Source organism: Astatotilapia calliptera, chromosome 9 (assembly GCF_900246225.1).
Source record: "Astatotilapia calliptera chromosome 9, fAstCal1.2, whole genome shotgun sequence".
NCBI lineage: Eukaryota > Metazoa > Chordata > Actinopteri > Cichliformes > Cichlidae > Astatotilapia > Astatotilapia calliptera.
The window spans coordinates 11,057,386-11,078,886 of record NC_039310.1 but is presented as its reverse complement, the minus strand read 5'-3'; the positions used below and the strand labels follow the sequence as shown (position 1 = coordinate 11,078,886).

The 21,501-nt window shown below is 41.9% G+C and overlaps 2 protein-coding genes across 5 annotated transcripts; one reads left to right on the top strand and one right to left on the bottom strand.

Annotated features, from left to right (window-relative positions):
* Positions 1-453: 453 nt before the first annotated feature.
* On the bottom strand, positions 454-6,723 carry thtpa (thiamine triphosphatase). Of its 3 annotated transcripts, XR_003273298.1 has the most exons (5): positions 6,556-6,723; positions 4,805-4,874; positions 4,057-4,536; positions 3,796-3,956; positions 454-2,247 (listed from the first exon to the last, which is right to left on the bottom strand). XR_003273298.1 is itself a non-coding variant. In XM_026179355.1 (4 exons), exons 2-4 carry the CDS (start codon positions 4,872-4,874, stop codon positions 3,856-3,858), a joined length of 651 nt encoding a protein of 216 aa, XP_026035140.1. In that variant the 5' UTR covers positions 6,556-6,723; the 3' UTR covers positions 3,758-3,855. The 3 variants fall into 3 exon arrangements, 2 of the variants coding, with proteins under 2 accessions (XP_026035140.1, XP_026035141.1); XM_026179355.1 differs by lacking the exon at positions 454-2,247 and having other exon boundaries at positions 3,758-3,956; XM_026179356.1 differs by lacking the exon at positions 454-2,247 and having other exon boundaries at positions 3,758-3,956; positions 4,057-4,533.
* Positions 6,724-7,350: 627 nt separating this feature from the next.
* Positions 7,351-18,801, top strand: zfhx2 (zinc finger homeobox 2). Of its 2 annotated transcripts, none has more exons than XM_026179354.1 (5): positions 7,351-7,446; positions 9,593-9,751; positions 12,305-12,362; positions 12,691-16,868; positions 17,459-18,801. In XM_026179354.1, exons 1-5 carry the CDS (start codon positions 7,441-7,443, stop codon positions 17,861-17,863), a joined length of 4,806 nt encoding a protein of 1,601 aa, XP_026035139.1. In that variant the 5' UTR covers positions 7,351-7,440; the 3' UTR covers positions 17,864-18,801. The 2 variants fall into 2 exon arrangements, with proteins under 2 accessions (XP_026035139.1, XP_026035138.1); XM_026179353.1 differs by lacking the exon at positions 7,351-7,446 and adding an exon at positions 7,826-8,030.
* Positions 18,802-21,501: the final 2,700 nt, after the last annotated feature.

Below are 21,501 nucleotides of genomic sequence, written 5' to 3'. Positions count from 1 at the left end.
AGCAACAGTTTACCGTGAAGCTATTAAAAAAATAAAAATATTTATTGACAGGTTTAAATAAAGTTTAGAGTAGAAGATAAACCAGATGTTTTTTGGGGGGCTTTTTTTTGGCCATCTACAGGAATTTTTACTCAAATATATTATTTTATAATTTTATTATTTTATTTTGTGAAAGAAATATAATAAATATAATCTATATGGATTATATAATATAATTAGAATATATATAATATATAATTAGAATATTTCGTAATGTATGTCGTATATTTATATGTCCAGAGCATGTACAGCCCATATAGGCTTCACATAACTTTAACATAACGATAAACATTAGACTGTAGTCGTACACTGAAGGCGCTCGTAATGAATGGACTTGGACTCTTCTGGCTAGTAAATTTAGTTTTTCATATTATTATGTATTTATTTTTTGGGTGTGTGTGTCTGGTGGTGGTGGTGGTGGTGGGGGGGGACCTTCTTCTCTTCAAACTAAAATGAAAACAGCACACAGAGTAAAGTGGAAGGAAACTAAAAATGATAACATGTCAAGCTAAGCAACTTAAAGTGCCACTAAGCAATCTATTTTATTTATTGTGAACGACTGTACTGCTCATTCCTGTGTCACCTCAACATAATGAATCAAGTCTGAGGTTGCTCATGGTAAAGAAGGTGTTTGTCATCTATTCCCGAAGGGCGGGGGTCCTATAATTTAATAACCCGTCTATTTTTTGACACCTGCGTTATTTAGGTCCTACAAAACAGTCTACCAGTCCCCCAGGATTTGGCTGCCAGGGCCACTGTGTGGACGTGGGGCTCAACTAACCGAACTACCTTAGCCTCTAAAATCTACATTTTGGAATGTGTTCCAGAGGGTGTCACAACAAATAATGTGTGAATATGAAGAGAAGAAGGTCTGAGTCATCAAAGCCCACAACATGTGACTTCTGAATTCATGACATGTCTGCAAGCTCTTTATCGCTAAACAATTTGCTGACAGCGTACAGGAAGATTCAAACAACATACCAACAGCTGAACCACTAATCCAGGGCCTCTCACTTACAGATGGGCCATGGGCTGAAAACGGACTCATTTCATGTGTTACATGTTTTACAGTACATTTATTTTATTATTTACCAAACACCAGTGGATATCATGCAAGTTATATCTGAGGAGGGACATTTATAGGCACAAAACAGCCTCGGATACAGGCTATAATATTGTTAGGAATCATCCATTATTTAATAATCACTGCTTTAAGAGTTATTGTTTTAAATGATGATTGGTGACTCTAAACTGCCTATAGGAGTGAACCACTCATATTTTTTCACCAGATATAAAATGCAAACAACCTCAGCAGAATTTACTCTTGGTTTTGATGTATGGCTAATAAATTTCTGCTCCAACATCTATCACATTGTAAGCGTATGCAGACTGCCTTAGGTTTACTCTGTGTTTCCTTTGCTACAAGTATGACCTCCTGACTTATGGGCCGTGGTGTCCATTAAATAAGTGTTGTTGCAGTTTGAAACATTCAGACTTCTGTTGTGATCACTGTACATGGAAACTGTAAGTGGTAACAGGCAGTGACTGATCTAGAAAATTTTACATGTGAGAACAAAGGAGGAGCAAGAGATCTACACAGGGTAGCACATACCTCTGTAAATGGTACAGAGGTATAATAACTAATTATTATATCGTTATCTCTTCTAAGAAAACAAAGCCCCTCCCCCTAGATCCGCCCCTGATAACAGGACTGGTGCTTATACAGCAACTTTCTACTCAGTTTGAGCACTCAAAGTGCTTTGTATAATAAATCTAATTCACCCAGTCACATACAGCGTCATGCAGTGCTTTCATCTATACCTACACACCTTTAGCTAACATTTTCACACACTCACACTCTGATGGATGAATCAGGGGAAACTCAAAGGGCTAGTACTTGCTCAAGGATACTTTTTTAGCTGGGAATCGATCCACTGCATGTCTGATTGGTAGATGATGATGGGTTGTTTTCTTTTTAAATTAAGGGATCATCTACATTCTGCATGACACAGGACTGCCTGTGTAACAACTCCTGCATGAAGTTGGCCTCCTGTGCAGTCTTCCTGTGAACAAGACCAGCTGTCTGTGCACAGCAGAAGCCATGGTGTGTGTGGTGTGAATTCCAGGTGTCCAGGTGGATCTGCCTACAACAGGTGCAGGAGAACCAGTCTACACCTCTGAGAATCCTCCTCCATTGCATCCACCTGACTGGACATGACCCAAAACGAAAGAGGATTATCCATGGATGACTCTGGTAATTTATCATTGATACAAGCTGACGTGCAAGAACATGAATTTTTCTTTGTAGCTTAAAATATACAGTGTTTTCCTCTTGCTAATGAATATATCACCATTAAGTAGATATTGCACAGGACTATTAGAAATGTTGTCGTTAACAGACAGAAGTGATGGAGCTTAAAGAGCCAAACTTAAAGTCACAGTTTGTCCTCTAACTGTGTGTTTCCCCTCCTTTTTCTGTAACCATCACTGAACTGACTGATTTCTATCTAATCTCTGGTACACATCATAACAAAGAAATCTTTTTGAAGAAAACAAACAGATAGTCATGAGGCGGGAAGCTTTTTAATGACATCACTGGAGCACTTTTTTTTCTCACCGTGAACAACACGCTCAGTGCAGCCCCTTGTGTGTCTCTGAAGCAGGCAAACATTTTCTCATGATCAGATTTAAGATGATAATAACTCTAACAATGCATGTAACTGTAAATGTAAACAATAGGTTGAAGGAGGAAATATTTCTGGGACAATCAAGATGCTGCGCAATAGCTATTTTGACTTAAGTAGCAGAACATGTTTTTGTTTAGTTGAAAGGTTGCAGTCCTCACTCTGTTCTTTGCAACCTGTTCTGTGCTTCCTGGGTCTTAAATTGGATCTAAAACAGGCTATTTGGACCCTATTTATCCATAGCTCCAACTTACAGGTGTGACCTGAACGTGCAACATGCAGGGAAGTTACTGTTTTGGAAGGAGTGCAGCTACAAGGATACACTCACTAAATGTGTGTGATTGTGCCTGTTTGAGATGTGGCTGTGCACAGGAGGCTTTTGTTTTGTTGGGGTTATAATTTGGGTTTTAAGGGTTAAAACTAGGATTTGGGTAGGGTTTGGCACCTGATGGTTTATTTTAGGATTAAGAGGATGGACAATGGATTAATGTCACTAAATGTTCTCATACAGACAGGAATACAAACATAGCTGCACCCTCCGCCCACATACACACAACCAACTGTAGGTATTCATTTATCATTGTGTAATTACTTAATAGTTACTTAATAACGACGTGGACATGACAAACTAATTAGTGCCTCCAAAAACAGTCTCTCGTAAAGGTGACTGCTTGCAAAGCATGGCATACGTCAAAAGATATGTATCTACATATAACAAGTCAAATTCTGAACGCTAGAACATTCAAGTGCAAATGTTTTTAGTGAGACATTCAGATTTAAATACTGTGAAGAAAGTTTCTTTGAAAAGACAATGGGACGGTTTCATCACTCTATAAATGTGTGCCGAGCAATCAGAAGATCCTCTGCCACATGTCACAAACCAGTTCCTCCTCTTTGTGAGTACACATCTTTACTCTCGGTAAGAAAACATTGTCATCATTAGCGATAAATTAATATAAACTCTGATCGAATGCCCAAACCCATCCCCAAACCCCCTAAAACATAACCTCACATACAAAAAGTTCACGTAGCAATTGAGTTTATAAATCTATACTTTATTACAGAATATTACCTTTTATAGTAAATAAGACCTTTTTTTGTTCCCATATTTGTACAGATGCAGTATGATCTCTTACAGGATGTGTTCACTAAGCAGTTTTGCATAGTGCTCAGGGTGATTTCTTTTGAGGTAAACATCCATTTTTCCTTTAACTCGCTGATCTCCAGTAAGCCCTGTGAAAAAGAAGAGAAAAAAGTCTTCACTACTTCACAGGTACGCTTAATAATACACAGTATAAGGCAGTGGATGTGTTAAATGTTTGAGAGCGTATACCCAGCTTTTCTGCCGTTTTTCTGATCTTCTCCAGTGCAGCCTGCTCATCTCCTCCCTCTGATATGAGGACTTCTATCTCCCCCACATGATAGCCAAAGTCAGCCTGGTCCAGATCGATCTGCACGCCCTCCTCCTTTAAAGTAAACGAGCACCGTGCTGTTGTAAACTCTGCAAAGCACACCAGGTCCAGTTTGCTCAGCCACGACTCATCTTCCTGTGAGAAGGCCGCCTCTGACTCTCTGTCCTGTTTTATGACCTCTTTGACTCTCAGGTGAATTTCAGGCAGGCTGGTTATCTCCTTGTAACGGGTGCACAGCGATGCTGCTGCTTCACCCTGCTTCCCGCTCTGCGCTTCTGCTGTCGGGCACTTGAGCTCCCAGCATCCTTTACGTTTACGCAGCCACATGTCCCTCAAAGTCAGGTGAAACTCAGGAGTATCGAAATACTGGTCGTGAATCTGCTGTTGGCCAACGCAAACTGCTGATGGAAAAAGGGATTTTTTAAAATAGATAATTTAATAAATAAAATGTAAAAAGGCTGATACAGATAATTAAACTTCATCATTAACCAACGACAGATGGCCAGTGTCACTACAGTTAGACAACAACCACAGGAATTAGTGCCATTAAATGCTGGAAAAGCCTTTCAGTGGCCGTTTATAATTCGTCGTGGATCAGAGCGTCAGATAAATGCCTCCGATCTGACTGGATTCATGTGTAAATGTGTGGCGGACAAATTAAACACATACCCCCGATCTCCTCCAGTTTTTTCAGGGTGTCGGCATTGCATAAAAATTTCCTTTCCACTTCAACACTCATCTAAAAGAAAACAAACAAGAAAAACAAGAAAGAAAACATGGTGAGATCCAAAGTGATAGTGTAATGCACTGCAAATACGCCCACGTCTACTTTAAAGTCACTGTAGGAGTGATATAAATAGAATGGTGTATGTTGTATATGATGAGTTAATGCTCTCATTGGTGGGCAGAAAGCACAGACTGACTGTGTTATGGGAAATGTTTTGTTATGTTGCTGTAACACCACTGCTGATGAGTGGTGGTGAAGATGACCTGTTGGGGGTTCAAACAGAGCAACAGACGGGAAGGAAGGTGACTAAAGTGAATTTGAATGTGACAAGATTGTTAATTAGCCAACAGGCTGCTTTGAGTATTTCAGAAAGTGATGATCTGCTGGGATTTTCACACAAAACCATCTCTAGGGTTTCCAAAAAAAAAACCTTCTGAGAAAGAGAAAACATCCAGAGGGAAGTAGTTCACTGGGTGAAAACACCTTGGTGATGCCAGAGGTCAGAGGAGAATCGCTAGACTGCTTTGAGCTAATAGGAAGGAAAAAGTCAAAGAACTACTTGCTACAACCAAGGTATGCACAAGAGCATCTCTGAATGCACAACAAGTCAAACCTTGAAGCAGACAGGCTACAGCAAGCTAAGAACAGGACTAGAAAAACATTGCCTTGTCTGATGAGCCTCGATTTTTGCTGTGACATCATGATGGTAGGGTCAGAAACTAGTGTAAACAAGAAAGCATGGATCCATCCTGCTTTATATTAACAGTTCAGGCTGCTGCTGGCAGTGTAATGGTGAATGGAACATTTTGTTGCCACATTTTGAACCTCTTAGTAGCAACTGAACATGGCTTAAACACCACAGCCTACCTGAGTACTACGGGAAAAATGTTAACTAATTTGATGGCCCTCCATTGCTCGATGGTGGGGTCAGAATTTAGCGTGAACAACGAGCTAGCAAGTGTTATTTTTTGTTTTTCTTAATAAAAGTGAGTTTACTGTACTCAAATGCCCTCACCAGATCTCAATACAGCAGAGCACCTTTGGGATGTGGGGGAACGCAAGTGCAGCTGGACAAAACGGCAGTAACTGTGTGATGCTTTCATGTCTATGTGGAGCAAAATCTCTTAGGAATGTTTCCACAGCTTATTGAATGTATGCCATGAAGAATTAAGGCAGCTCTAAATGTAAAAAATCCAATCCAGTACTAGCAAGGTATACCTAAGTGGCTGGCAAGTACTGCCAAAATTCAGCCTGTAATTTAACCTGCTCTACACTGAAATACAGTACAAGCATCAGTAATAATACAGTTATACTAATATAATAATATTAAGAAAATTATATAACCTTTAGTTTTCTATATTTTGACTAAAATTAGGTTATATACATAAATGTCTTTCCTCGTAAAAGGTTGTTTACATTGTGCTATTGCTAATGATATGCTAACTTTCTTCCACTTAAACAGCCACCCCAGTTACTATTGACTGTCCTTAAATGTTATAATGTAACCTATGTATGTTACAAAATAACAAAAAACGTATCTCCATTAGTAAGTTACACCGGTCTAATTATCACACTCGAGCCGTTCAGCCCAGGCGGTGCAGCTGCTGTGGAATCGTGCGGGAGCTACATGTCAAAATCAACAATATGAACCACAGAGTCTCCAAAAAAAAACACCAAGTGTACCGTCACACACCTTCACGCATCAGCTCCTTCACTCCAAACAATTCGGCTTTGAAATCAGAGAAAAAGCTCAATCCGTGCGACCTCTACACGTCAGCAACGTTTGATTTCGCACAGGCGCAATTAAGGACACCTATTGGTATATTCAGGAAAATCACTTCCTGTCCCAGAAACGCAGGGGACATACAGATGGTGCAGTTTTAATCCGCTCCGCTTCATAAATATTTATCCCACATAGTCGGCTGTTGATGTGCGCCACACCTATAGTTTGAGTGAAAACATGTCAGAATTCGTGCGGAGGAGGGTGTGAGGAGGCCGGCGAAGGGAAGCTCCGCGGTCACATCTCCATTATTCAGCTTTAATTAAGTCGTCACACTCTTTGTGACAATCTAAGTTGGCAGAATGGGGACTCATTTATTATTCACCTTTTAATGTGAAAATGAGGAAGAGCTCTCGCATTTAAGGGGCATTCCGTGTAATTTGAGCATTAAGATATTTCTTTCTCCCCCCACCACCTCTCTAAATGAATATATCATTCATCCTCCATTTCCCCCTTTTTCTCTTTGTCTTAATTAATTCTATTACCCAATAATAAGCGATCAGTGTTTCAACATACATTAATTATCTGTAATATCTGCGGGGTTACATAAGGGATTTGATTGCCGTGTCTGTCCCCTCTGAATGTCAGCAATCAGCCTCGGGGGGAGCTGTGGTCTGTTTACTAGAGGGAAGAGGGGAAGGAGAGAGGGATAGGGCGAATGAAGGGAGGGGGAGAACAGGAGAGAGAGAGAGAGAGAGAAAGAGAGAGAGGGAGGGAGGGCAGGCAAGAAAACTTTTCACTTCTGAGGAGCCACAGAGGAAGCGTGTGTGTGTGCGTGCGTGTGCTGGAGCGGCGACCATGCAGGTAAAAAAAAACGCATTAGCTAATTGCTCCGAACTTAATTAAACGCCATTCGCGATCGGTTAATTGTGCCGATTTGAGCGGGGAGAGTGGCCTGCGACTGCTACAGGATCGAGCAAACGACGGATCGTGCCCCATACTAATCCGATCCCTCATAGAAATCCAACATTAAATCCCAAACTTTTTTCTCTCGCCTCTCGTCTCTCTCTTTTGCCTGGCTCTCCCTACACCACCCCCATCGTCGAGGCGACCGCCGCGCACGTACTCTGCTTTTTTAACTCGCTTTTCGGTGTCTAATTCTTTCGCCAATTACGGCTCGAAGCTCTTAAAACGCTAGTTTAAATGGCCATGTGTTGCACCGTGAGTGTTTAAGGTATGGATTTGAGCGCTAGGACGCGTCCAAAAAGGGGGTCTTGCTGGGCGGCGAGGGAGGAGGGGGTGCGAGTGCTTCTAACACATCTGTAAGCGGAGCCCACGTTCATTAATTAAATGGCTTTAGTCCGGCTAGGCCTCAATTTGCGCTGTTGAGCAGCAGGCGGCGGGCAGTGCAACACTAGATGCCCGACTGGCAGCCTATAATCAGAGGGGTAAGGAAATAACTCGAGGCCGAGGTTTTGTTTTTTATTTTAATATGAAGCCTATGAGTCTATCGTCTATCCTGGGTAAACTCGCTCGGTTATTGAAGCTGCAGTTTCCCCACCTGGCCGAGGCAGAGTTTTGTAGGGAGTGTAGAGCGGCCAGTTGGGAGACAGTTTGAGGAGCGGTTAATTATCTCTGCCTGCTAACAGGCTAGCTAGCAAAGTGACACGACTGTTAATAGCACAGCCCCCCACCCCCTCCTTTTTGTTTATTAATTTAATCATCGCTCAGCCTTAACCGAGAGAGCCAGGAGCGAGATTACGCGGACGCCTGCCTTGTCTTTTACAGTTTCGGAGAAGTGTGGCTGTGACTGCAGGTTTTTATTTTCAGTAAACTAACTGGCAGCCAGCGTTTCCAGAAACACCACTGTAATGCGACGTTACAGGGGGGGCTTCACAGCGCCTAGCTTGCTAGCTAATTGATTCGTCTCTGCTCGGCATAGCTAATTAGGCTGCTCGTTAATTAGCCAACTACGGCCAAGAAGATGCCAGTTTAGGTAGGTCTTCTGCTTTTGATGATTAAACTCGTGACTAGGAGCTATTAAACGCGATACACTCTGCAGATGTAGACTCGTCGAAATATTATCTGGTCATATAACCCTGCTAGCTTGCTAATTGGCATGACGAGGAAGTGAGGATGGGAGCTGTGTTGGTATTTCTCCTCATGGGCACGAATTCCCGTGTTTTTCCGCTGCACCTTTGATTGTGAATTTTAGCCGAAGTATACATGAAAGCTCTGTGGTAATATTCACACTACCAGCGGTTTGTTTGGTTTCCTTAAGACTGTATGTGAGCCCGAGTATTTCATTTATTTTTTTTAATCCTGCACGGTGAGCGAGTACAGTGTGGTATCAGAATATATGCAGTATGCTGGGCACATGCTCCTCGTATTAGTCAAAACCAGTGGGGATATTTGTGATCTGAGAGACAGTGTACTTGTAAATTCGGGCAGTGCATGTTATGATTTGCATCGAGTGTGCTCCTCTGGTTATTCTGCATTTATTTCGGTATTGTATGTACGGATTTATTGTCAGAATGGCAACAAAGATATGTTTATTAAGTCGATCTTGTATCCAGGAGCAACTTTGAGTTCGCATCAGTGCCTTGTAAATTCATCTACGAGTGTGAGGTGTACTCATTTACATTACAAAGCTGCCACTTAAACAGTTTGAGTTGATGTGTAATTGGTCGTTGTGGACAAATAATAGCAATCTCTTTAGAAAGTTAGAAGTGCAACTCTTGTGACACTGAGGTACTTATTTGTGATTAGATTTATTGACGTGGATATTCATCCAGTAACAGTTTGTCTTGGTCTGTGTCTAACTCCCTCCTTGAGCTTGGTCCGTCTCTTTCATAAACTGCAGTTATTGCATCACATCTTAATTTCTTTCTTTTTCTATGAAATACTTTATGCATCATTTCTTTTTGTTTTGTTTTGCTTTGTTTTTCTTTTTCGCAAAGAAACCACTCCTGAAGGGCAGGATTCTCAAACGTCTATTTGTGTTTGTTAGGAGGAGTCTGGAGAGGCGGTGTGCAGTGAAAGGAATGGGGTGGCAGAGTGGTTGTGCCCCCTGTGCCAAAAAGGGCAATCAGACAGATCTTCCCTATCTCTACATCTCACCCAACAACACAGCGTGCTTTCATCGTGTGTCGACAGGTTGCTGGATATTGTAAGTGTGGCATGGCATTATGGCCAAAGTATGTCAAATTATGGCTGAGTTCATGTTTTTCCCCCCTCCTTCCTCTTGTTATACAGCCTGATTATATTGGGTAATATATCAGTTACGTGCATAATGTTTAATGATCTCACTTCTTCCTGGCTGTTATACAGGGATTAGACATAATAACTTAAATCAAATTCACAACTTCTTAAAAATTTTTTTCCTGTGATGCTTATCCAACTTAATAGTTGCTTTTGAGGCAGGAAAGTTACACAAGCCTTAGTGTCGATGCTGTAAATGCTGGGGTAACAAATGCATGATTAATTAAGTGACGAGGCAAGCACAGAAGTATCAGAAGTCATGGTGATGAATGCAAAACAGGAAAAATACATTGTCAAAGAGGAACAGTGGTCAGAGATAGACTGTAATCTACTGTTAAAATAAAACCAGTGCGCCAGTGTTTAGTGCTGAGGTATTGTAGTTTCCTCTCTGTTGTAGCTGGCATAGTATGAAATGCATTAGAAAATTGGCATTGTTAAGCAATGGAAAACACAACTAAGCCAGTTAAATTCTTAATTTGTAATACCGTTTACTTAAAATCAAGAGGAAAAATGTATTTCTATACAACCATTGGTGATACATAGATCTCAGTAGTATATGCAGTACCGTGCAAAGTATTGAGTCACTCCTCTCTGTGTATGTGTCATTTTTCATTCATATATATATATATATATATATATATATATATATATATATATATATATATATATATATGACTTTCTGAAGGTCTTTGAAAGGTTTTCTTTGAGCATTGGCTAATTTTTTTTTTTACTCGCCTTTTCTTTAGTCCATGTACTGACCATTTTCAGAGGAAATGGTCAGTACATGGACAAACAAATGTTTTGTTTGTTTGTTATAGCACCTAACTGAAGGGATGAAACTGTGTTGAATGTTGTCTACACAACGGAGAACTTGACTAAGAACCATTTTTAAAATGTATTTTTAGACACTTTGTTACTAGCAGCTTGTCACAAAAACACACTTGTTCTCATTTCTTTAGGTGACTATTTAAAAATGTCCAAGATCAAAGATAACAGGAACCAGCTTTATTTATTTATTTATTTTTCACCGATAGGGTGAGCCCTTCATGGCATGGTGTGCAGTGTGCCCTTAAAAAATTGAGTAAACTGGACAAGTGGAGGACAAAAGAAGTGGTAGCCTTCTAAAACTATGATGAATAGCATCTGAAAGTCATGTCCTTAGGAAATTGGCGGGACAATCTAGTAAAGACCTGACACAGAACCTGAGAGGTGCATCTGGCCCTTCAGTTGATCCATCACTGAAGCCTCATCTGAAATGGTCTCAGTGGAAGGGTGTCTGTCAAAAAAAATCATTGAGTAAAGGAAACTGAGAGAAAAAGCTGAGGTATGACAAAGTACACAAATAGACTGTAAATCTGTGTCAACAGATCTTTTTTTTTTTTTTTTTTTTTTTTCACTGAAATTATTATCAGTATTTTATAGAGGAGGCTAGGACAGTACAACAGTGATCATCCTTAAAACACAGTGGAGGCCCTGTCATTGTTTGGAGCTGCATTTCAGTCATTGGTGTTGGGGATCTTGTGAAAATGATTGAATTATGAAAAGCAATGTCAGATTTTTGAGCTACCATGCAATATATTTTAAGAAGCGGTTAATTTTTGCTGCATGACAGTAATCCCAAACACACTGCCGGTGAAGTAATATTTGGATAGAAGAACACAAAGAAACATTCAGTCATGGACTGGCCTCCCCAGAGCCCGGACCTCAACATTATTGAAGCTGTGTGGGATCATCTTGGTAGATAACAGGAAAAAAAAGTCAGACAACATCCAAAGAAATGCTTTGAATGTCTTTCGAGATGCCTGGAGAACTATTTCTTAATACTACTTAAAGCAATGATAAGGGTTCAGGCTGTGTTACTGGTTAAAAGTGGTCATACCAAATATTGATTTTAAAACTTTTTAGAATTGTGTAAACTTGCTTTAAACTGATATTTTCATCTGTGTTAGCGCAAGACTTTTGCACACTACTGTAATTAATAGTAGTTTAAAATGTGATTAAAGTAATTTCTGTTTTCATGACTTGTTTGTGCATATCCCCTTTGTGTAGTCAGGACTGTGATCGTTGTTTAAATAGTTTGAACATCTCATTGTTTGGCTTAGCCTGTTACCGAGTATGTCACTTTGAAAGTATTTAAGTAGCCATCACATTTGAAAAAGTAAGCATCTCTGTGAACAGTCTGTAAAGAACCACGATGGTTTAGTTGTGTATAATGTTAAGAAATGAAGGGAATTTTACTGGTGGCTCAATTGATCAAAGACTACTTAATTTATGCCTGAAGGGTAATTTGCAAATTAAAGGCAGGCTCGCTATGTGTAATATAACCACACATCAATGAGTCACACCCAAATGTTGTGCTTCACAGAAGCTACATTATAGCATTCAGCTCATCTCGAAAGAGCCATTCCGCAGTCAAGTTTGCTATGGAAATTTTGCTGACTCTCTCCTTTTCTGTTATCAGGCTGTTCTAAAACGGGCTGCCCGTGTAGACGAGGACAAAGGCGCTCACAAGTCCTCAGGTGAGAGTGATGCTTGTTTTTGTAATTAACACATGAGAAGTAAACTATAAAATTGAAAGGATAATAACACATGCCCGTTGTTGTCGTAACCGCACTAATTGGATATCTCAACAACTTTAACTTGGTTGACCTTTACTGATTGATGGTGATAATCTATTTTAAAACTATGTAAAGACAAAAGGAGGCTCGAAGAGTAAGGTTAGAGCATGCTTTTGGAGTGGAAAATCCTCTCACTTTTACATACGGCATGTAATTTGTATATGTACATTTATTGTTTACTACACCACTGATTTGATTTTGATTGTTCATTGTGTATTTATCTTATCAGATGCTGAGTCTTCACAACTGAAGCCTGCTGAAGACATCACTTCAGACCCCTGCAAATCTATCAAGAGTTCAGACGCTACCCAGACGCTTGGAGACAAAGAGATGGAGGAAGAGAGAATAATGGAACAGGAGGGAGGTGAAGCTGAAGCCGAGCCAGAAGAGGAGGGAAATCCACTTACAGGAGCCAAACAGCAAAATGCAACTGAAAACACAGAAATCCCAGACGCTAGTGAAAAGTCAGTTGGTAAAAACTGTGTGCCAGCTGAAAATAACACCCGTTCATTCAAATGTAATGCCTGCTTGGAAAGTTTTCCCAGCAGAACTGCCTTGAGTGTTCATTACAACTCTGCATCCCACATTCAGAGAATGACAACAGGCTCTGGAAAACAAGGTGCAGAAAGTAGTCCCCAAACTCCTTCAGTTCCAATCCTGTCTCGGCCATATATATCAAACAAACCCTACCAGTGTTCTGTATGTCGAGTCTCCTACAATCATGCCATCACCCTTGAGAGCCATATGAAATCTGTCTTGCACCAGACCCGCAGCAGAAATGCTGGAATTGCTGCACATGCTGCAAACAGCGCAGTGGCTGCTGCTGGTTTGAGAGGCAGCGCTGCCAACCCAGTAGTTACCACGTCGGAAAGTGGAAGCAGTCAGTCAGCTACCTCCACCAACTGTGCTGCTCCTGGGACGTTGATGGTGACTGCTGCGAAAGAAGGCGAGCAGATTCCAACTTCACAAGTGGCTCCCTCCCTCCTCACTTCCCCTGTGGCCTCAGCTCAGGCGGTCTCGGCCTTTCTCACCCTCCTCACTTCCAGTCCCAACACGCTGTCACACTCCCTCCTCCCCTCCCTGTTTGCAGCTAGTGCTGCTCCTGGTGCCGCTGCACCTCAGCTTGTGCCTCAGCCTCAAATGGTCATGCCCTTGATCTTAAATGGGCTCCAAGCCCAAACCCAGCAGCACCAAGAGAACCAGCAGGGCCAGCTCCTTACCCAGTGCGTGCCACTCGTAGGTCTCAGCACAGCCCAGCAAGCCCTTCTAACCCAAAGACTTAACAGCTTACAGAACCAGTGGCCCTCTGCAGGAGTTCCAACAAACATACAGCTCTGTGGGGAAGAGCAAAAACAGACTTTAAAGAGTGAGAGAGAACAAAAAAGTGAGGCTAGAAATGAGACTGTTGAAGAAAAGATCTCTGATCAGGTCAAAGATGAGCATAACCGTACTGCCCAGAAACATAAGGAGGAGAACAGTACAGACGTTTCACAGTGTTCTGATATAGAAAGTAACATAAAGGTTGAGAATAATGAAAACAATGGGAAGGCACATGAAGACAGCACAACAGATGGAGACTGCTCAACAAATCAGTTGGACCTGGAAGGTGATAAAGCAGCTAGCCTGAATCTCTCCCCAGCGGGCACAGAGAAGAGCCTCCGCAATAACAACCTCTCCCCTTCTGCATCTGTGCCCAGCAACTCGAGCCTCAGTCCTGTAAATTTAAACCTTACCCTTAGTCCTGATTCTACTCCTCAAAAATCCCAATCAGGCACAAGCCCATGTGGCTCTCTTGGCACTCCAAAATCCAGCTCAAGTACCAATGCCTTAACTAACAGCCAAAATCGTCTTCATTGTAATACAGTGGATTCCATTTATCCAGACCTTCCAGTGCTTTCAGAGTTCCAGTCAGAGGTTCTCTGGGCCTTCTTTGAGTCACGTAGTGAGGCTGATGCTGCAAGTCCTCCCCATGAGGACTGTGAAGCGCTGGGCCGAGAGGTGGGTCTTTCTGAAGAAGAGGTTCGAAGGTGGCTGACCCAAGCTAGACACACAAAACAAAGACAGAGGGCGACAGAGTTGGAACAGCTGACCGGTGTTACAAGAAATTGTCAGAGTTCTGATAATGACTATGATGACGAGGAAAGCTCACTCATAATAGCAGAAGGTGAGGATGATGCTGAACCATTTAGTAATCAGGCCATGGATTTGTCTAGTACAAGAGGGAAACGCAAACACAGGGAGTTGGGAAGGGAGGGTCAGGGAGATTCCTGTCTCACATCGGATTCAGAGAATGAGGTCTACACTTCTGTCATTGTTTCAGATGAGGAAAGTCAGAATGGGTCTTTAAGAGATGATCCTGAAAGCCCTGCTAAAGACGAAGCACAGCGGGAGGTCCACGGCGATAAGGGTTCAGTTGGAGGAAAGGTATTGCGCTCCACGACTGTGTTTCTTTCCGATGCAGAGGATGAATACGAAGATGAGGATGGCGGAGGTAGTCAAGGGGCCAAGAGAAAAAAACAGAGAGAGAAGTTTGAACATGATCTGGAGCTAAAAAAGGAAAGGCAAGACCCAGATGTAGATCTAGAGTTGGAGGCCCAAGGTGATCCTCCAAGCTCACAGTCCAATGCAGCAGATCCCTCTGAAATCCCAACTGGTGCTCTCCACTCACTTCCCTTGTCATTCACTCCCTTTTCTACTCCATTTCTTAGCCCCTATGTTCTCTCCCTTACTCCTTCGGTGGTTGGGGATGGAAGCAAAGTCCCCATCTTTCCCAACCCACCAACCATCACACGCTTCTCCAACTCTCTTCTCTCGCAATCTCTCTTCTCACAAAACCAAACTTCCCACTACCTGTCCAATGGTGACGACTGTGAGTCAGCTCTTGATCTCAGCATGGGCAAAAACAGCTCAAAGTCTGCTCTGTCCTCATCTCTGGCTGATACAATTGCAGCACAGAAGGGACAGTTGCTGGACGGACTTGGCCTGAGGCCCACATCCAAAGGTCTGGTAGTCGTCCAGGTTAAGCCGGAATCTCTTACTGCCATGCCCTCTTCTAACAATGTTACAAACATGGTCAACTGCAGTAATGTGACCAAGTCTAGCATTTATATGAGGCCTGGAGAAAAAATGAACACCACACTATTGGAAAGGGACCGAGAAAAGGAGAGGGAGCAAGAACAGGAGCAGAGGAAGTCCAAAGGAAAAAGGTACCGGGATATGCGTCGTTCAAGGACCATCATACAAGCAGAACAACTTGATATTCTGTATGGCTGCTATTTCAAAGACCCAAATCCTGGGAAACATGAGTTTGAACAGATCTCAGAGTGGGTTCACCTTCCAAAGAAGGTGGTTCAGATTTGGTTCCAGAACATGAGGGCAAGGGAAAGAAAAGGCGAGGTCAGATTCATCGGCGACGGGACCTTGGCGGCAGTTGGCAAACCTCTCATCAAATTTACTTGGCCTCTTTCCAAACCCATATTCACTAACAAGCCTGCTACAAACAATACCGGGGGAATTACAACTACTCCGATTGTTCGCACCCTCATCAAGACAGAGAGGGAGCCTGTAAATGAACTGGCCAAACAAGCGCCAGTTGTGATGAAAAAAATATCCCCCGTTCCTATAAAGCCGAAGGAGATCGTTTCTTCCACCACAGCATCTCCTGTGAGCAGCAGTGCTTCTGCAGTGCCAAAGACCACGCTCGAAACCACCAGCAACATCACCATGGTTAAAGTTGCACCCAAAGCAAATACCCCTGTCCTCTTGGTGCCACCCAAGGATTTGATTCCAATTGCCCCACGACCAGCCCTGAAACGAAAGCTAGAAGATGAGAGTGAGGAAGAAAAGACCGATGAGGAGCGGGATAACGAAAATGAGATTGGTCTTGGACCAGGAACCACTAACCGCATGGTGCCGAAGCTCCCCACAACTCCCATCAACAACAGGCCTTCAGCCACAGCAGTGGTGCCACAAAAACAGAATGGGCTGAACTACTGGACTTCCAAAGTCCCCATTAAGATCAACACTCTATCAAGAGAACAACTGGCTCTTCCTACGCACACAGCTCCTCGTACCATCCCCCCTCCTCCCCCCCCCAGCATTGCACCAGTCAGCCCTAACACCCCTAGTTCTGCCAAAGTGGCCAGCCCTTCCACCCCATGTGTAGCTAAATCAAGCCCAACAGAAAGCAGCTTTCTGCCCCACTCATCCAGCCGTAGACCACGCACTCATTTGTCCTGCCTACAACTGTCCATTCTGCAGTCATGTTACGAGACCTGTGCCCATCCCAACGCCATGGAGTGCGAGGCAATTGGCACTGAGCTCAACCTGCCGCTCAAGGTGGTGCAGATTTGGTTCCAAAACACAAGAGCGAAGGAGAAGCGCTGGAGGCTGCAGCAGGAGAAAATGGTAAGCTGACAAGTTTTTCTATGAGAATGACATTAAAAAAACAAACAACTTTTTTCCCTCTTTTTTTTATTGATACATCGTTAAAAATACAAACTTACTGTTTATATTTGCAAATGTAATGCAGAGAGTAGGAACACATGCTTTTCTTTAAAAATATGTTGAATCAGAGTTTTATTTCGGTCTGCTGTGCGGTTTTAGAGGTGGTGTTGGAGTATTACATTCAACCATTTCTACCCTGGAAAATCAGTTGAGACATAAATAGATAAAGTAAAGCAATGGGCATGTATTTCAGTAATCCTACTTAAAAATATCTGACAAATAAAAGCTCCAAATTCCCTCACTAGCTTTCACTACTTTAATGACAAGCTTGCTTGACTCTTGTCTTTTGGGATTACCACTTTATACACATAAGGTTGCTGATATGGTTGAGTTCGGTAATATTGCTCAAATTTAAGGAAACTTGATAACTTGTCCTCAGCAAATATCCAGACAGCCTAAATTTTGCTTTGTTCATTTTAAAACTCTGAACATTAAACATACCTCCTTTCCTTCTCTGTTTGCATCTCCACACTCCAATGTGGGATTCTCAGTCTCCTCTTTCAGGCGGGAAGGTAGACATGAGCTCAGGAAGCTACCTGCAGTACAGCGCTCTCAAAGCCAATCGACCCATCCTGCCCAAGCCTGTTCAGCTAATGGTTACCGAACCTCCAGCTTCCCCAGTGCCCGGTCAGCCGGTGCCAAAGGAGACCCTGACGGGGCGCTGTGATGCTTGCAACGTCTCATTTGAATCCCGGGCTGCAGCAAGGGCCCACGTCTTCTCTCCGCGTCACCTGGCAACCCTGAGAACCACTAACTTTGGCCAGCCGACGGCGCTCGTCAACAAGAGCGGAACCAGCAGTGCTGCTCTTTCCACTACTGTAACCAGCTCTGGCGGTGGTTCTGAAGGGGAGATAATAATCGAGTTGCCTCCAGCGATGGCCACCAGCAACAGTTAAAGACTCAGATCAGGATTGGTCTGCACACTGACTATTGTTGGACCCATTTGGGCTCCTCAGATTTTAATAAACAGATTTGAGCACTAATCCTCAAAAACTAATATTCTTTAGTTTTTGATGTTTGCTCCCCCCTTGCACCCGCTATCCTTTGCTCAACCTACACTGACTTGATATCCGTTATCTGTAGAGCTCACCTGGTATCAAATACAACAGCAGACTCTTTTCTTGCTGCTTGTCACTTAATCAGTTGCTGTCTGATAAGTGATAACACCCCCACCCTCCTCAGAGTTCCCTTAATCCTCATTTTATCCAGACATTTTTGGTCCTAACCCTGTGGTTATGTATTACCTTACTTCTATGACCTTCCTATAATTTGTAAAGGCACTCAGCTTGCCACGCTTGAGCTGTTGTACCCTAAAAACTGATGCAAGTGTTTCCTTTTTCTTTTTTCTTTCTTTTTTTGGCAGAGGCCATGGGGGGATTTTTGGGAAACACTTTTTGGGATAACATGGAAATGCTGACATGTATAACTCCCACTTTGCTCCTGTGGAATTGTTTTTCTCACGCCTACTTTCACTTTTAGGGCAAAGATTGCTTGGATAAAATACGACTGGACTAAATCATTGGGAGAGAAAGAACTGGTCTTAACCGCCACCCTTTTTAATTGCCACAGAAGGGTGAAATGAAGAGTTTTGTCTACTCACTACTTTGGGATATAAAAGGAGGTACTTTGGAGAGAATAGGGCTGTTGAATTGTTCCCATATTCATGTTCATAGTTTCACGACAATCCAAATAGGCAGCGCAAAAAGAGGCTGAGGGAAGTAGAATCTTTGGCATACCGCACTTTGACACATTTTACATTGTTTTGAAATGTTTTTAAGCATTCGAATGCAGGTGTCTTTTATGGAAGGATACGCTGATGCATGTTGGATGCCTTAATATAAAGTGAAATAGTTTTTTTGTTGTTTTTTTTTTTTTTTTTTTTTTTTTTTTTTTTTTGATTTTTGTTTTTTTTTCCCTAATCAAATGAAACATGCTTTAGGTGTGAGTATAATACTTGGGCGTATTGAAGAAGAGCTTTATTCCAAAATGCTTTTACATTAACGTTTTTTTGTTTTTGGGAGAATATTTGTGAATGTCACATGTTTATAAAGTTGTCAGCAATCTCTTGGCCAAGGTGTAGAATTACAAACTATCATGCTTTCACACGTTTGCTGTAAATTTCACAATTTCACTTCCTACCCAAATGTGTGCGTCTCATTTTGGAATTTAGCTCTTCAGACTGGTGGGTGAAGATTACTTTTTTTTTTTTTTTTTTTTTAAAACGGCTACTGTCGGATACACGTCCAAGTCCGGGAGATTCCTGTTGGAGAATTCAGTCTGAATTTGACAAATTGGGCTGATTTCCTCACCGTGTGTGTGTGTGTGTGTGTTGGGTTTTTTTTTGTTTGTTTGTTTTTTGGTTTTTTTGCGAATACTATGTATAAAGCCCTTTTCAGACTTAAAATTCCTGGCTTCACTAGTCTCTTTAAAAAAGGATGGCTAACCCCCCATTTTGTAGGTCACTTTTGTGTGCTGCATGGTGCTGCTAAGACTGATGATTCCCCATCCCTCCTACACAGGCTCCGAAACACATCCCTTCTGACTTGGGATTAATGAAAATGCACCATAGAAGAATATTTTCAATGTATAGCAGATTACAAACTGTGTAGAAAACTTGCCAACAGCATGCTCTGTGTGTGTGTGTGTGCGCGTGTGTGCGTGTGTGTGTGTGTGCGCGCGTGTGTGTGTGCGTGTGTGTGTGTGTGTGTGTGTGTGTGTGTGTGCGCGTGTGTGTGTGTGTGCGTGTGTGTGTGTGCGCGCTCAAAGTGATACCTGAGTGTTAACCAGGCTGGCGCACTACCTTTTACACACAGGTGACCTGCATGTCGATTCGGACAAGGAGCCGACGGATGCCGTCACCACTGAAAGGGGCTTTAGACAGCAAAGTTACGAATTTCTGTAATCATTTCAATATTTATACAAATGATACAAAAAGCAATTCAAATCTGGCATAACAGATCTTTATTCTTTTTTTTTTTTTTTTTTTAAGATTTTTTTTTTAGGTCAAAAGCCAAAACTCTAGACTGAGACAGCAGGGTTTGAAATGGTTTGTCCCCCTCCTCCCCATACTTGTTTTCCTCTTGGGTTTTTGTTTTTTTTCTTCTCCTCCCCCTCCCCCCCTCAGTTTTGAAGCAGAGTGGGTGATTCTTGTAATGTTTGTGCTGTGAAACGAGAGCTAATATCTGAAACCACAACAAGGGAGACAGCTGGGTATTACAAGCATCCTTAAGGGACAAACAGATATTCAAATCTAGGAAGCAAATTAGGAAACCTAAAAGAAAAAAAGTGTGTGGAGTGAGAGCTAATAAGATGGTGCTGTGTTGAAGGACACTTAACATACTAAAGATGTTTTCCTTCAATTTAAGTTGTATATTAATGTTACTATTGATAGTTTTAACAAAATGCAAAACTAAACATGAACTTTTTTTTTGTAAAGAAATATATTAAAAAAAAAAAACCTGATATTCCAAAGTAATCCTCCCTTTGCTTTCTGTCATTCAAAAACCAAAAAGCAATCTTTAGGTTGACAGAGAGCAGGAGAGGTGTTCGCAAATGCAAACTGTAAAGGACGTCCCACGGCTTGACACTTGCACTAGTCCACAATTTTTGCACAAGCTACAGGCATTTCAAATGAACACAGCCATCACCACAACATTTAAGAGTCACTCGGTGTGGTTTTTTGAAACAAGGAGGGTAATGCTGTCCTTTGACAACTAATAATTTCTTACTCCTGTTGGAAACTGTATCTTGTGTGTAAAGCAGGGACTGGAGTGCTTGATCCTCAAGACTGGGATTACACACGCGCACACACATAGACATGGTGTTGCACTGTCCAAACTAGATACGTTTTTATGGAGATCTGCTTTTTATTCTCTTATGTTTCATTGTCACTTTGATTATCACTATTGTTATAACTGTACTACTACTTATACGATTTATTATTACTACTCATCACTGTTTTTGATTATTGATTCATAATGGTTTTAAATGCCACCACTCTGCTCAGAAAGAGTCTGGTATTCCTATGAATATTGAACAATAATAGTGGCAGTGTTGTTCTGAATTGTTAGATTTTTGATTAAGCTTATTTTTCCTCCTCACTTGTACCTGCCTTTTGTGTTTGGTCTCCATTATGCTTTCTTTGATATACAGAAAATAAAATCATTGAAGAACAAAGCATATCTCGAATGATTGAAGTGCAGCTGAAGCATTTATTTGTGTGTCACTAAGGTTTAATTCTCCTAACGGAAGAATTACTTCATCTAAGAAGCTTTGCTTGAGTGGCATATTTAAAACAAAGGTCACTCTGGGGGAGACAATCTATGTGACACACTCAGATGTGATTGGAATTAATTTGCTCAACTACCTTTGCCAGTTTACTTGTGATTGATTCGATATAATGGGCAGAAGCGTAATCCAATTAGAGGCACACATGCGATTTCGGAACCGGAACGTCCTGTTTCATTAACCAATAGGAATGCGGCTAAGACCGAAGAGGTTGGTCTAGAATCCTCGGTTAGCGAATGGGAGGGAG